The 17,838-nt window shown below is 35.4% G+C and overlaps 1 protein-coding gene across 2 annotated transcripts in view; it reads right to left on the bottom strand.

Annotated features, from left to right (window-relative positions):
• The window catches only part of Pola1 (DNA polymerase alpha 1, catalytic subunit), a 295,390-nt gene that overhangs the window by 94,109 nt on the left and 183,443 nt on the right, over window positions 1-17,838 (bottom strand). For both annotated transcript variants that reach the window (XM_015488095.2, XM_048796433.1), the window contains exon 35: window positions 4,944-5,060. In XM_015488095.2, the coding sequence (XP_015343581.1) occupies window positions 4,944-5,060 (117 nt within the window). The remainder of the gene's footprint in view (window positions 1-4,943; window positions 5,061-17,838) is intronic.

Genomic DNA, 17,838 nt, shown 5'->3' with positions numbered 1-17,838 from the left:
TCATGGAAGGGCAAAAGAGTCTCTGCCCCAATGACACTATGGAGCCACGAGAGCAATCCTGGATAGTTCACACCTGGATTTCTTCCATGTATTAAAAGTTAATTTGTGTTCTTTGTGTCTGAAAAACATGTTTTAGTATACATAATGCTCAAAATAGAACACAATGTGAATATAGATGCCCAGAAAATTCCAAAGAAACGCAAATGAAATTCACTACCAAAAAAGGTGGCAGTGGCAGTGGCAGGGTTATTATTCTCCATATGAGCACTAGTGAGAATACTTGAAGTCCTGCATAGAATTTTGGACTCCTCATTTCATCAGGATACAAATTCATACAACAGGCTTAAAACAGGTGCAGAATAAGTGCTTGCTGAAGTAAAGGATAGAGGAAGAGATCAGCCTAGCCTCGTAAAATACTGCTCAGCTTAAGTAGGACCAGTGAGTAAGCCACAAGACACAAATTCAGGCCAAATGCAAGACCTTTCTACCTCATGCAAAATAAAATAAATAAACTTTTAAGAATACACTGAAAGAAGCAACCCAAATATCCATCAATGGATGCATACCTATCTGTTAAATGGAATATTATTTGGCCACAAAAACAATGAAATACTGATACATGTTACAACATGGGTGAGCTTCATGCTAGGAGAAAGAAGCTGTTTATATGAAATATTCAGAATAACGAATCAATAGACAGAAAGCAGTTAAGTAGTTTCCAGGGGCTAGATGGAGGTGTAAATAAAGAACAACCGCTTAATGGGTACAGGGTTTTCATCTGAGTTGATGAAATGTTTTGGTACTAGATAGAGGTGGTAGCTGTACAACACTGTGAATGTACTAAAAGCTACTGCACTGCATACTTTAAAATAGTTGATTTTATGTTATATGCATTTCACCATGATAGAAAAAAGCATAAAAAACTATGTTAAAAAAAGGCTAGTACCTACTTGGTGGTAAAAGAAGCTGTATACAGAACTTAGTAATCTCCTTGCATCAAAAAAGCCACATCAAAATCATGAAAAAGACCCTTCATGGTCAAATCCCTTTCTCTACTGGAGAAGTACCAATGACTCGGAAAAAGATGTTTAAGACTTCCTATCATAGTTCTAAGGTTATCTTCCTATACAACTCATTACCTAAATAGATGACATTTATTTTTGTGTTTTCTTCTTATGTGGAAATAAGATACTGACAATGTAACTTGGAGACATTCTCACCATCCCTCCTTTACTTATCAAATCAATAATTTGTTCAGTTATAGTCATTTTGAAATTATAATGTGATAATTATAAATTCATAATTGCCACTTTCCATTGAAGGACAGAAGTCATATAATGGTAAATTTGTTATAACAGATTTTTTTTTAATCAATTTTACAATAGATGATCATGTGAGAAACCATAGGAATGTCCCAAAGTAGGACTGGAAGCCATTTCTGTACTTTTCTCAGAAACTTAGCTGATTAAACAGCTGAACAAAAAGCTCCACCAAAATGTTCCTGCCCCAGGGACAGTCCAATTTCACAAATTATTTTTACCATGACCCAGAGAGTCACTGTAGACATTTTCTCAGCTCCACATCAAAAGTAAAAATGTTAATGAGAAAAAGTTCAACTTGGTTTGAAGTCTTAGTTCTACAATGAAAGATTAATTTTGGTGAATTACATAATACAGACTCCCCTGTGGTTTAGCTCATACGCATACACATTTGGCCACATTAAAAAGCCAAAAACATGTCCTTAAAATAGAGATATTAAAATATTTATTGTCTAACTTGGGTAAGTCCTAGAGTTATCACCAGTGTGAAAAAAGAGTCCTATTGACTTAGTAACTTAAATATGCATCAAATTTTTTTCATTTCTGTATTTAGAGGTGATTCCCAAATAGCAGAAAATACTCAAAATATTTTAACAAGCAGTAGCTTGTATACTGTTAAATTCTCATGAGCTTAAAAATTTTTACTAATACATAGATAAATATTTAAAGTATCTGAGAAGAGAAGGGACATGTCTAAAACTCTGGGAACAAAACTGCTTCACCTTTCTTCTCACAACACTGGCAACATGAACCAGAAGGAGAGACAGCTTTCATATTTCAAGTTGATTCTGGACAGCACTCAAGTCAACTGCAACCCAGGACTAAATGAGAATAGATTTATTATGTGAGGATGAGACTAACACATTGAGGTTAATGCTTTACCAACACAAACTTGAACACTATATTTCAAGTCCCCACCAGTCTAGTATTTGGAATGTACGCTGTTTCGTCCAAATAAAAATTTACATAAGTCTTCTTTTTCCCACAGATTTCCATTTTATACAATCTACATAATGTTAAACTAATTTTATAAATAAGGAAATATCCTGTTCATTAATAATATATACCCACCACCTAGCAAAGTGCCTAGGATAGTTAGGTGTTTATTTAATTAAGCAACTGAGAGCTTAAGACCCAGATGAGCATAATCTTGTAAAATACATGCTTTGGAAAACCCTATGGTAATTACAATGATTCTGTCCCTTGTCTAACTTCTTTTGGAGACTCTGGAAAGATACATATTTACTCCTATAAGCAAAGTTCAGGAACCTTACAAATAGAATTGAAAAATTCTTCATTCATCATTAGCAACTGAAATAGAGTACAGAAAAGTGAGCAAAATACCACTGTTAAGGTCCCCATGAGGAACGGCTAAGGACAGTGTCACTAATCAGGATGCTGTGAAACTGAGTTACTTCAGAGGGTCATGCCCTGAACAGCTAATCTATGAAATCTTCTCCCTGGGAAGTGCAGCTGATAACCTTGATAAACATCAGCCTAAAATGTCAAGTTTTGAAAAGGACAAAGATATAAAGAAAAACACAAGTCACTTTGAAATGCCGGTGTTGGTTTACTCATTATAAAATGACAATAAATCACAAAAGATAATTGAATTCATATACTAAACCACTAACAGGAATATCATTAATATTTATCAGAAGTGTAACAATCTAACAACTACATATTTTTCTTTTACCTTCTCTCACCAAAAATGGAATCACAAAACTGGCTGACTTTCTAGGAAGTAATTCAATTTCATTAAACTTGTCTTGATGAATTAGATATTTAAAGTCTCAAAGGCAGCACCAGTTCAAGAAGGTGATTCCCCTAGAACCTACAACTGGATTGATGAGTCATTTTATTTATACATATATGTGTGTGCGTGTGTGTGTATACATACACGTACACACACACACACACACACTCTCTCTCTCTCTTTTTTTGCTCCTGCTGATGCAAGTCTCAAGATGAGACTGACATAAAAAGAGTTCACTATGACAGCTAATTCTCATGTTCCACATTTAAAAAAAACACTCCACTAATTATCAAAGGTATATAAAATTTACGGCATGGAACATTTAATATTTATCAAATTAGTTAAAAGTAAAGGTATAATAATATCCACATGCTGGAAAGATTATGGCCAAACTGATATACTCATAAAGTATTGGTATACAGTATAATTGGTATAACCCATTAGGAAAGCAATTTGGCCATAGGAATCATGACTATGTTATGCTTAGGCACCTTGATATGTACTATTGATAAGAATTTATCCTTCACTCCTGTGATCCCAGCCACTTGAGAGGCTGAGGCAGGAGGATCGCAAGTTCAAAAGTAGCCTCAGCAATTTAGCAAGACCTTGCTTCAAATTAAAAAAAAAAAAATGGGCTGGGGATGTAGTTCAGTGGTTAAGTGTCCCTGAGTTCAGTGCCCAGTACAAAAAACAACTGCCCTAAAGAAATATTTTAAATTAAGAAAGAAAATCATTTAACCAGGAAAATATTTATCATAAAATTTTCAGGCTGAAAATATTCAATGAGAAATATTCTTTTTTTCCTGGTACTAGGAATGAACCTAGGAGTGCTTTACCACTAAGCTACATCTCCACCCCTTTTTACTTATTTTTTTTAATTTTGAGACAGAGTTTTGCTAAGTTGCTGAGGCTGGCCTTGAATTTGTGATCCCCCTGTTTCAGCCTCCCAAGTTACTGGGATTACAGGCAAGTGAAATTGTGCTCAAGTTCCAGTGAGACATACTCCTAAATTCTGTTTATGCCTTTTGGTACTGCAAATGAAGTAGCAACACAGAAATATGACTGGCAAATGATAAAATATAAAAGCATATTTTCAATATGACTATAACCAATAAAAAAACCCTATAGATATACAAAAGAACAAGGGAATATACAATGGTAGTAGCTATTTGCCATTTCTGACTTCTTGCCAATTTTTGTAAAATAATGCTATATTATCTTAAAATAAAAAGCCATTTGAACTTTAAAAGAAAATATTTTCCTAAAATTAGCCTGTATATAAAACCTTTTCAGTGAAGATTTCAAGCCAAAACTTGGTTGCAGACCCCTGCCTCTGCATTAAAAAAATAAGTAAATAAATATCAGGTTCCCAAATATCATCATCTTCTCACCAAAACCTTCCAAATCCTTGGGCTAGTAAACTTGGAAAGTGAAGTGTTATAGCCCTATATTAATAAGAGATTGCACATTATTATATTACAGGTTCTGAGAAGATCTGCAATGGGCTATTTCATTTTGGCAAGCTCAGCCTCTGTTAGACGGTACTTGATCATAAAATATTTTCTGTTCGGAAGACCTGTGAAGTATCTTCTTCCTACTAGTTTGGAAAATACTGCTTGGATCCATGATGTTCAAAGTGGGCAACAGAGGGAAGGCATCTCAATTACTAGACAGTTTCCAGACTCTCTACTCCCCAATTGGGAGTCACTAATGGGAATATACCTTATCCCTCAGATGCACATGAAAATATGTGAGTTTGGTAGTAGGGTGTCTCCACAGGGCAAATATATAGTATCTACTTCCCAGAGCTAAGAGATGGGCAAACAGCCCCCCTTCTATATAGTTCTTTAGAATTATGAGACTGTTACCTCAGGTTTAAGTATAGCTTTCATGCATGCTGGACAAAGAGGACCATTTCGGGAGAATTGAAGGGGAAGATGCCGAGTTCGATTGCGACATGCTGCCTCCTCACATATCAACCAGCTCTGAAGAGAAAAAAGAAAAAGTTTCAGTCTTATCACCAGCATCAAAAATAATAATAATAATAATAATAAACACTTTTGTTATTAAGGTAAACTCATTTTATTCAAAACTTTCTTAGAGATTCTAAAATAGTTCTAGTTAACTTTCTCTCTAAACATGTTAAGATTCATGCACTAAACCCATTACCAAGAGTGTAAGGCATAGAAACAAATGACCTTCCCAATAGCCGAGTGCCAGGTGCTTAATTAAATTGTTGTGTTTAGTTTGTAAAATGGGTACAACAAGAGTACTTACCTTATAGGATTGCTGTAACAATAAAAGTGCTTATAACTAGGCTGGGGATGTAGCTCAGTTGTAGAGGCTTGAATAGCATATACAAGACCCTGGGTTCAATCCCCAGTACCACACACACACAAAAGTGCTTAGAACTATTCTTGTTGCAAAATAACAACTTAATAAGAGCAAGCATTTGTTTATTTAAAACTAAAACAGATTCTTCTATACATATTCTCTGGAAGCATAGAACTGACTGCCATGTTTTCAAGGACAACTTTGAAGGGTCACTGTTTTCTAGAGGTTTGCTACAGAGGTATCATAATCAGGTGAGTGTAAAGTGAGGGGTTGGGATATAATAAAGGCGGGCAAGGTATGTGCCCTCATCTTGGGGCAGTCCCACCTGCAGGGTGACAAGTAATGACCTGACCATCTGTAAATCTTGGAGCATTTTGAGAGATGACAACTTCTGAACTTGAAGAGTGAGTGGATGTTGCACAGATGGAGAAGGGAAGAAAGATAACTTGGGCAAGAAGAATTATATATACCAAAGAATGGAGACCAGAAAGAGTTATGCTGTGTAATCCATAACACATGACCCTATTCCCTATTTCTAGCCTGAATAGCCTATCTTTTCCCCCTTGTTAAGAGCAGTATACACATGAGTGTTGTTTAATTATGTTACATACTTTAGTCTACTTTCCAAGTGGTGTTAATGCAAATCTAAAGGATGCCTTCATTCACTGTTATTTTGCTTGACTCATTCCTCAGGAATAGGCTCTCCTTGGAAGTAGGTACAACCAAACACAAGGTAAAGTACCAAGAATTAGTTGTTCCGGCTCCATTTTAAGGCTTTTACAGAAAAGGAAAGAGCACAGTAGAACTTTTTGACTTAAAAAATGCTACCTTTAAAGAATCTTAAATTAATCTAGTCAATACATTCATAGAAACTTCATTCCTATCTTCATTCAACAAGCTAAACTATTTTAAGTTAAACTACTTAATTTGAAATTTGCAGGTGGAGAGTCTCAATAAGTCCTTATGAAACTTGTAATATATGCCCAAAATTATATTAAATATTGTGGGGAGTAAGCAAAGGGGCTTCTGGCACAGAATTTCAAGAATTTATAATCTAAATAGGAAAGCATGATCTACACACATGTAAGACTAAGAGCAATTCTGTATTGATTAGAATTTACAGTTGGTTCCACACAACTTGGTACTGAATATAAAGGTTAAACAATATAGAGAAGGGATAGAGTTATGTTTGAAACAAACTACTACTACCACAATAAAAGACCATGAACCAGAATAAAGAAACAGTGGTTCTGAGTCAACTGTTTATTCCAATTCCTAGGACCCATTAACCACATTTTTTAAATTTGAAGAAATTTATATTTTCATATTTCTGAAACTCAGATACTTTTACAATTAACATGTAGAGTTTATTGATATATATTATGTTTCCTCCAAAAAAAGCTGTTAGGTCAAGAGTGCAACTCACAACTGGCCCATCAGAATGAAAGAAACAGGTTAGGGGTACAGCTCAGAGGTAGAGAGTTTGCCTAGCACACGTTAGGTTCCTATCTTTTTTTTTCTTTTCTTCCTCACCAAAATATACCAGCATGGGTAGGTGGGAGGAAGGGAGGGAGGGGGTGGGGACAAACAGACACACACAGAGAAATACAAAGAGAAAAGAAATAAGATACTTTGGTTTAGCCTGTTCAAGCATGGGGAATAGAGTAGGGAATAGTAGAGCTGTCAGCAGAAACAGGTATTAAATTTTAAATGTAATTATAAACCCTAAAGGTAAGACTGGTTGTTTCTGAAATTACCCATGAAGACATAATAATAAACAGTAAACTTCAAGCAAACCACATATGAAAAATACAGGAGTGAACCACTCATCTATCATTCATTTGAGTTTGTTACATTATATTTTATATATGAGGCTTTATATTACTTTGGAGTATGTGAGTCAGTTAACAATGCCAACCATAGCTATAATTCATTCAATCTTAAACAATATTCAAAATTAGCAAGCAGACAGGTAATAACTAACATGTTTTGAGACAAATTATCAAGTACTAGAATACAACTGGGAAGTGAAAATCATTTTTTTTTTTAGTTTTTAAAATTTAATGTTCCAAAAACTAAAGTTCTTTTCAGATGTTTTTGAAACTTGATTCCATCAATTTACTATCACCTCAGGACTCACTGGGTGAGCTGCCAACCAGGGAGATGCTAAGTTGTCATTTCACCTGCTTTTAAAAGCAAATACCTAACTCTATCTGTGACAGAGTTACTAACTAAATGTCCTTTCAAATCATATAGAAAACAGATAATATAATTTGTCTAGACTTCCTACCAGTTATAATTAACATTAAAGAGGTCTTTTTTTCTTTGTCACCTCTCTATTCAGTGCTTATTTGGGTTTGTTTGTACTTACTATCTGTTAATCTCCCTTTACAAATGACAACAATAACTAGTGCTATTATGCATGGAAATTAAACATGCTGATAACTGTGTGAAGGGAACTGGGGCTGAAAAAAAATATTAGAAGCCTGTAACTCTTTATGCCTCTTGTTTTATTTTGATAATTAAGCTTTTGGCTGTGGTGTATTTTAAACAAAACACTTCTATGGAGGAAATAGGCCCTAATCATATTCAATATATGCTTTGCTTCAATTCAATTTGGTCTAGTTCATTTTGGTTAACCCCTTGTTCCCTCAACAAATGTTTCAACCATGCTAAATCTAACCTCTAAGAAACATTTGTGTTGTTAAAAATCAATGTGCCAGGTCACTGAAAGTATTCCATAATGGTGCAAATGTTACAAGATCTCAGCGAATTTTTGCCTCTTAAGAGTGACAGAAACAAAGCAAACAAAAATATGAACAGTGTATAAATTCACTTTGAATTATCACTTATAAATACAAAACTAAATATTTTCATTTCCTGCTTTGGGGAACAAAAATGCATAGCACAAGTCTACATTACCAAGTCAATGGAAGCCTGACCTATAAAAAAGTCTGGTTTTAATAAAAATCTCTAGGATCACTGTAAGGTTGTCTGCCATACAAATATGTTGTTTTATTATGTTACACTACATGCAAATTGTCATAACCAAGAGGAATGAGACTATTAAATTTTCAGTTGCCTACCTCATCAGGTTTATAATTAGAAGGTTCAAAAGAGGTGAAGATAGCTGTCCAATAGCAAAACATTTACCAAAACATGCAAAGCTCTATCACCTGTTGCTTTAATTTCAGCATCACTAATTCCTTAAAATCATTGTGTATGAAATTGTGTCAAATACTGATTGGTTCTGATTGCTAAATTATATTTCTGAGACCTCAACTAAAATGGTTTCTGTCTGCACATGCTAAAAAGGGATCGATTTCCACTTGTAACTGAGGCGTTCCTGGTAGTTGCACCTTAAACACAAACTGTCTTATTTGTGTACATCTGTATTTTTAGAAGGATGTATACACAGAGAAATCATCCATATTTGGAAATGTGATGCATAGTAGGCCCTCAAAAATATCTTTTGAATAAATGAATAAGCAGAATCAATAAAATAAAATGCAAAGAAGCAAGTTTATGAAAAACAATAAAGCTTGGGTCTAAAATTCATTAAAAACAATAATTCACAGTAGTTTTCATACTGTGGACTTCAATACATGGTGGGTCATTCTTCCATTCCCAATCAGTCACCATTTCTGTCCACTCGTCTTTCCTCTATAGTCCCATTACCATCAACCTCACCAGACATAGACCTGAAGTTGTTCTACTGCAGTACTCTCCTACCTGGTTCCCCCAGCCCTTTTCTCTCCCACACCCAGTGTAAAGAGTTGCCAGGTGTAGTTTTCCACAGATCCCCATCCCATCATCTAATTGTATACCCTCCATAGTAAAGAACAAACTTGGTGGTCTGGTTTTCAGTTCTTTAAAACTTATCATTCTCAACACAAAACTCTCTTCCACATTGAATTGGTTTTGTCACAGTCCTCGCTACATTTTGTTCATTTTCACCTCCTTATCTTTGCTTATGCAGCAGAATATCTGTTTAGAATGTCTATTCCTTGAATATCAGTTCCATTCCTCTTCTGTGAGATTTCTCCAACCCACAGGAACTTCTCCCCCTATCACATCTGATACTGAGCACACATTGCTGTGTACTGTCTCTTAACCACCTTATCTTAACATCTTGTTTTATCTCCCTTAACTGGTCAGTCAGTCCCTGGGGAATGATCTGCTTTGAATCTGGTAGTGCCCTTCCTAGTCTCTAGGGAAAAGGTTCACAATCAGTGAATACTGCAAAACTGAGGTGATAAAAAATTAAAAAAAAAAAAAAAAACTGTACTCTCATTTGTGCGTGAGCTATTTTGTGTAAATCACCAAACCCATTCAATCCCTGAGTCTACTCTCCCTGAGAGTTTCCTCATCTATAAACAAGGAGGTGAAAATACTTATTCTGTTAAGGTTGTTCAGAGGATCAAATAAGAAAACTCAAAAATGTTCAGTAAAGGTATTGAGGAAGATCACAGGTGAACTACAGTTGACAATGCACATTAAAGGTGTGCTACTGTAACCAAGAGAGAGCTTGGTCATCTTCCAGCAGATGTTATTACAAAATGGAGAACTACAAATGGATAAATGATATGATTAGGTGGAACTTTCTCAATTTAGCTGTAAAATATTACATCTATGTAGTCAACATAAGTGAAATTTTCCTTAAGTTGTTCCTGATAGAACTATACTTGATTTGAAGTTATAGGTGGCAGAATAAAGTGAGGGAAGAGGAGGCGGTCTTTGCTTTATTTTAGCATTCACAGGAATTTTCAAGGGACAACACAGTTCTTCCACAATACATAATTTAGTTCAAATTGTAATGGCTTTCCAGGAATGCAAAAGAAGGGTCACAGGACAACGTGTGTTAGCATATGTGTGTTTTCAGAATTCATCATATCATTATTAGTGTCTGTTAATGCCCATTAACTACACCTCTCCCCCAAACTATAATGCACTCCAAGAACATCAGATTCTCTTTTCACCCAAAAGCATTTATAAATGTCCTGGGGTTCCCTTGCAGCCACATTTTTCTGTCACGGAATTATCCCCAGTATAAAAAAAAAAAAAAATGGGTCTTCTTATAGATAGTGCACAGTATGGGCCCACAGCTGCTTTTGAAGAATGACATGTTGTGATTTGGGATTTCCAGAAATATCAAAAAACAAATTGCTTTCTGACCCACATTTGCACCCAAAATGGGGAGAAAATTTCCTTAAGATCTCCAGGGGAAGTTTTAACAGGAACATAATTTTGCTTTTAAAGCTAAATCTTCTACACTGTAGCATGCTGGCATGTCAAAGAGTGATTATTAAGTCTCAGAGAGGTGCCAGGGTAGGAGATGAAAAATCAGGAAAAATAAATATATAAACTAACTATTCACCAAAGTTAATACAAAAATATTTTAAACAAAATTATCAAACAAAACAGAAGTGGAAAGTGCCTTGTCGGTCAATGTAAGAATTTTAAATATTATTAAAATTGATTTTTTAAGTTAGACATCTCTTTAAATGAGCAGTCATATGTCATTTCATCCAAGTTATTTGAAACTTATTGATCTTATCATTTGCGCGAAGACCAGACTCTGCCATCAGTTTGCTGAAAGGATAATGGAGCACTCCCAAACTGTTATGATAGGTTAGATGCAAACAGCAGTCCTCATTTAAACACATAGAATAGCACTACAAGTGGACAAATTCCAACCTCAGCAATTGTATATTACATGATAAATTAGCAACTTGGTCTGCTTTGCCTCACATCAAATCCAATACCATAGTCTTGCCATTTTAATTTGCAATCAGAGCTTGAGCATCAGAAGATGTACCTGAGGTACATTAAAGAGCCCCATGCAAGCCATCTTCTCCTGCTATACTGTGAACACAGAAAGCCAACAATTACCAGCAATTGTATTTTACCACTGTAGGACAATACTAGAACAGTTAAAATTGTCTCCATGTAAGCAACTGGGAAAAATATACTTAAAATGACTTTATATGGAAAATTACATTTTGGGGGGAAAAAAGTTCAATAGAGGACATGTATCTTTCTGTATGGGCAGCTAAAAACCTCTCTTAGTATATTCAAGACTATTCTATAAAATACTCTCCCTATTCATCCAACTCAAAAGCCAGCTACATTCTTAGGCTATAATAGGTCACAACTAAGTACACAGTACCTTCCTTCAGGAATAATTTTGCTTTGTCTGTCAACTGTCAACAAAGCACAAAGAGCTCATGCAACCCAGCCATGTACTGTGGATATTAGAGATCTAACAAAATACAAATAATAAGAACACAAGATTTCATAGCCACCCTGCTTTCACTTTATGTGAGAAACTGAAAGCATTTTCCTCTCCACATTCCATTCATCTCTATTGTATTACAAATCTTTTCATAAAAGACTTTTTCCCTATGTGAAGCTACAAGTGACTTGGGGATGTAATATTCCAACTGCGATGAATGTCCAACTTTCCAACAAGAATGGTTATAAGTGGATGTGTCAGTGAAGGCATATAGTCATTTCAACAAGGAAAAGGAGGAAAGAATAAAATGGAATGAGATACAGTAAAATGGTTACTTTGGTACATATATCAATATTTTAGTGATGAAACCTCTAAGAAAAATTGTTCATTACTTTAATCACTGTCCCTGCCTCTCAAGACTTTATTCTTGAAAAAAACACCACCTTAGCTATGTACACATGATAGTGAATAAACTTTAAACATAAATTCAAGGTTCAGTTTCATCAATTTGAACACAGAAAGAAAGACTGGAAGGAACTACTCCAAAATGCCATCACTTGTATTAAGGTGGTTTCTTCTTCTGTTTCTATATTTTCTAAAATTTTCTACCACAAGCATATACTGCTTTTATGATCAGAAAACTATTATTAAAGAAAGAAGAGACAATTTTTGCCAAGAGTTTTCACTGTAGTTGAATCACTAACACATCTGAAAAATATTCTGAGCTGTATCCCATGTTTGATTATTGCCAAGATGAATTTTCAGGGAATATCCTTATGGGGGGGGGGAACACAAGAAAAAAATACCATTTTTTAAAAAAAATCTCCTATTAAAGGCAAAATTTCAAAAATAGGTCAACTTAATCACATAAGAAGTAAAAAGTGGCAGGGCAGGTATTATTGGTATTGGAATCAGTTATTGAGCAACTCACTAAAATGCAAAGTCTTTTATAGGAATATGATCTTTATGATGGAGAAATCTCTGAAGGTAAGTAATAAATCAGTTTAAAGAGAGGTGCCTTATTCCCCACACCCTTTCCCCTGCCTTTATTCAGTGTGCACACAGATCAACTGAGATGTCCTGGGGTAGGAATCAAATAAAAAATTCAATCAGGAGGGTATGCTTAGACCCTTATTACCAAAAGATTTGCTCTTTGCTTAAATCCAGCTAAAAGTAGTTTTTACTTTTTGTTTGTTGGTAGACTAGTATTTGCTAGTATGGTTTAATGTGTTATGCCTTTGGGTAACTAACAACAAATGTTAAAACTGAATTTTCTATCCAGTTGCCACAAAGGCCATCTTAAAATCAGAAAGGAGTTCAAACCATCACCAGGCAATGTTTGTTCATTTAACTTTAATTATTTTCTCCTTGAGAATGGTACTAATGAAACTGAATATCTTTCATGGTTTCGAAGGGCCGTTTGAATAGTCTGCAAACAGAACTAAGGATAGACAAGAGATCTGGCTGAGCCAGGGGGTTGCTAGGTGATGCAGAATGTAAACCCACAAACTTGTTAAGGTTTGCTTTGCTTTCATGCCATTTTCACACACTCTCAAAAGTTTTGAGAACTGATTTTTCAGGTGGTCATTACAAAAAAGAAGAATCCCCTTACTCCAAAATTTACTGCCCCAGATGCTCTGCCAGACTGAAAAGAGATGAAATCCATCTGATCTTTTAGTAGTAACATGGGAAACTTTTGGTTTTACATAAACAGGATTATAGATTTTCTGGATGCCCCTAACTTAAGAAACAAATGCAAGGTGGATTTTAATATTTCAAAAAGACACTCTGAATCTTATCCAACTTTAAATAAAATAAGGATTTCCTACTAGACAAAAAAAAAGTGATCCACAGTTTGGGAGGTTTGGGGCAAAAAAACCAAAACCCCATGGAAAATGCCTTAGCACAGATCATCATCATGACAACCCTTTCTATTTAAGCCACTCTCCTCTCTTCCGGCCTGCACCAAGTCTGACTGCCTGTGAGGCTTCTGCCTCCTGCCCCCTCCCCCAGCCTCCTTTTTAAGTAGCTGATCAGAGATTGTCCAGTAAGAGCACTTTATTAGATCATCAGCCAGAGGGGTTCACAAGTACCGAGAGCAATGGGCTCAAATGCGGCACATCAGTTTTAATAGACCAGGGGCTACTAGTAAACTGCAGATACTGCTGAGAACTTTCCATGCACTGAACTCTTGAAAAAGCACCGTCTCTCCAGCTTAAATGCAGCTGCCTCTTTCAATGCCGCAAATGGGTAAATTTGACAAAAAAGCCACCATTAAGACTACATGAAAGGCTCAAGACAACATCCTTTCAATGCTTTGTACTTCAGTAATCAGATGTACTTACTCACCCCCTCCCCCAAACCCGATCAAGAACTATTTCTGAATGGTAGGAAATAATTCCACTTTGTACATCTTTTAGTTAATCAAGACTTTCTATTCAGCAATTTGACCTTTTGTTCAAAACAGGATTATCAGTTTTTTCGCCAGTTACCAAGGGCGACTCGCATGGTGAACATAATTGCAATAATTTGCAAAACACCATGGCAACCCACATTACAACTAGGTAAATACTGGGCTTTTGTGCTACATTGTTATTTTCAGAGATGCTGAAGTCAAAGAACGAATGACAAATGAACACAAAATTTATATTTGCTTTGTCTCAAAAGAGAAGAAAATTGATAACAAGAATTGGGGGGAAACCGACTACAGCTGTAATTTCTAACTTGATTAATTAGGATGGTAACAGTCCTTAACAGTATATTCAACAAACAGCCCTGACTTCGTCTCTCCACCCACCTCTCTCTATACCACTACCACTATCTCCCCCACCCCAGACAAATTTTTTCAGCTTGGAGAACAAACATCCCCCATTTGCTCTTTTCTTCAACTTAATGGAATCCTTAATTGCAGAATATTGTTCTCCTGCTCTTCACCGCAATGAAAACGAGAGAAAGGAGGAGAGTGCCAGGGCAGACAGGGAGCTACAGTCATTTTTTTCCTGCCTTTTTTGGACACCCCAGGCCCAATGATGAGACGGCATTTTCCTGGTATCAGCAGCTGTTTCGTAGCAGACAATAAAGTAAAAACTATTTAGCTTTGCAGAAAAGCCACTGTGTTTCCTCTTGGCAACACAAGGTAAGTCCACATGCCGAGATGAAGTTTCATAATTTAAATGCCAGAACATGAGATGAGAAAATAATGATGATCATAATAATAAATCATACATTGTTCTTATAAAGAAATTATTAACTGTGGAACTGTCCAAAAAGCTGTTAAAATGCATTTGTTTGCAATTTGAGGAGATGTTCAACAAAATCCAATGTATTGAAAACCACTTTATACTCAGAGATCCCAATTCACAAAACAATCTAAAAATATAAATTGAGTACTCAGGAATTAACGCAAAAACCAAACTCATATTTTTAGCAGATAAGCAGTCTTACAAACAGCATTACAATCTTTTCAATAATAAATGATTGGAAAAGTTACAGCAGAATTTTTTAACTCAGATATGAAAGGCAGGTTCTATTTTATAGTAAAGGGGTGCTTTTCTTCCTAAGAGACACAAATTCTGCTATAATGTCTAGCTTTTTGTAAATTATCAAATCTGACTTTCTCATGCAAAATGTAGTATTCGGGGATGAGAAAAGAAAAATACACACAGAAAGGGCTCACAGAAGTTATACTGCCGAGATCTCGAGAGACAAGCAGCTGCAGATGCATTCTGTTCACAGCCCAGCCTGCTTTCCTTCATCTGCCTCCTAAGGAGGAAGAGCCAAAGGAGAGTATCTGAAATGATCTGAATATTTCCCCTAACTTTTGAAAAAATCAAATGAGCCTGCATTATAACGGTTCATTCTTATTTGTGAGGGCTGAAAATTCCCACACACATCTCTGTGATTCAACATAGAGAAATCACAATGTAACATTCTTCAGAATATGCCTCCAAAATTATAGATACTGTGAGTTCTCTTGAGCAGTAGAAATCAAAAGTATGTGACACATTAACTCCTTCTCAGTAACAATATCTTTATACTTTGAAAATATGCTTTATTTTTTGGCTTATTAACTCATTGTGAATTTACCATACCTGTATTAAGTACACTTCTATCAAAAGTCTAAATGTTAAAAGAAACTGTATTCTTTAATGCCCAATGATAAAGGGGTGAACAAGCCTTCAGTACTTTTTTTGATCAAATAGAATCATAAAGTGTGCCTAAAATCTCCATGATACTTGAACTTCTTTAAGAAACTCTCATTTATTACATTTTTATACTCTATCCAGAATTTCTTCATTTTTGACATTCTACCTAATATTCTTGCACTCCCCGCAACCATTCATGGCTTTGGTTCTAGTGAGTTTCTTTTCTTCTTTCTATCAATTTGTTAGGATGCTTCTTGACTTCTTTTGTTTAGATAAGCTCATCTACAAGGAATCACAACATCCAACCTCCCATAACATTATTCAAATCCACAAATCAGGAATGGTAAACACCTTGCAGCTGTATTGTGTTCCTTCTCCAACTCTGTCACCATGGTTGCTACAGGATGGAAGCTGGCATTGAACATTAAAACCCATCTGCTATCTCTCTCAAATTATTCTTGCTCTTAAATTTTCAACTTTGGTTGCACATTGGGATCACCAAAGGAGTAATACAATACAGATGGCTGGTCATTATCCCCAGAATTTCCGGTTCACATCTTAGATGGGACCCAAGAAATTGCAACTTTAACAAGTTCCCAGGTGATACTGCTGCTGCTTATGGCTTAGGGACCTCACTTTGAGAAGCACCAGTCTGGGAAATACAATGAGCACCGGGATTTTAAAAAGCTCCTCAAGTGTTTTCTAATATGTAACCAAGGTTGAGAACCACTGTTCTACATTATTCTCACTCTATTCCTACTGGTTATCATCTTCTGAACAAGGAACTGTATACAAAAGAACTATACTTAACAAACCTTCTCTTTCAACTCTTTCCCCTCCAATATTTATTCTTTCTCTAGATATTTTTTATGTGCGTAACTCTTAATTCTTCCAGGTTCTCCATGTAAAATGAGAATTATCAAAGCCTCAAATATGATTTGCTTCTACTAAAAGAACTAACCAATTCCTAAATAGTTTACATCATATATATATATATAGTTTATTAGCATTCTTCCTTTAAAAAAAAGAATCTTACTCTAACAGCAATAATACAGTCCCTGAAATATAAAATGTGCTTCACATAGAATCACAGAATTTTAGGAGTGCTGGTGAAAACCAGTGTCTATGAAAAGTGACCACAATTACATTTTTTTTACTTTGAAAAGTAATATGAAGCAATATACTTAAACCCTACATTTTAAATGTGAAAGGAACTTCAGAGCTCTGGTCTAAAACTTAATAATTGACAGAAATGAGGCCCAGGAAAAAGTAAATTACCTTTCACACTCTCATATGGTGTTTGGGCTGAATGTCTAGTTCAGTACTGTTTATAGTCTCTACATATGCTGCTCAATATATGAGTCAGTAGCTGTTTGTGGGCCTTGAGCACTTGGAATGTGGCTACTCCAAACTGAGATGTGTTACAAGTTCAAAATACGCAGTGAATGTCAAAGACTTAGTTTTTTTTTTAAAGAAAGAGTGTGTGTGTGAGAGAGAATTTTTTAATATTTATTTTTTAGTTATCGGCAGACACAACATCTTTGTTTTGTATGTGGTGCTGAGGATCGAACCCAGGCCGCACGCATGCCAGGCGAGCGCGCTACCACTTGAGCCACATCCCCAGCCGTCAAAGACTTAGTTTTAAAAAAGAGAACACAAAATAGTTCATTGATTTTTTTTTTTACTCATTATAGATTGAAGTAATATCTTGGATACATTGGGTTATATAAATTATTATTTATAACTATCCCTCCCTTTTTAAAAAAAAATACAAGTGGATCATATACACTGCTAAAATCTGCTTTTTCACTTACAAAGAGGGAATTTTGCCCTCTGAGTAATAGAGATCTGCAACTTTTTTAAAAATATTTTTTTAGCTGTAGTTGGACAAAATATCTTTATTTTATTTATTTATTTTTATGTGGTGCTAAGGATCAAATCCTGTGCCTCACCCAAGCTAGGCGAGCGCTCTATACTGCTAAGCCCCAGCCCTCTCTGCAATGTTTTTTAATGTCTGTGCAGAACCCTATCATATGACTGTTAATAATT

Source organism: Marmota marmota, unplaced genomic scaffold (assembly GCF_001458135.2).
Source record: "Marmota marmota marmota unplaced genomic scaffold, marMar, whole genome shotgun sequence".
Lineage (NCBI taxonomy): Eukaryota > Metazoa > Chordata > Mammalia > Rodentia > Sciuridae > Marmota > Marmota marmota.
The sequence above is the reverse complement of the archived record's forward strand: the minus strand, read 5'-3'. Positions and strand labels throughout refer to the sequence as shown.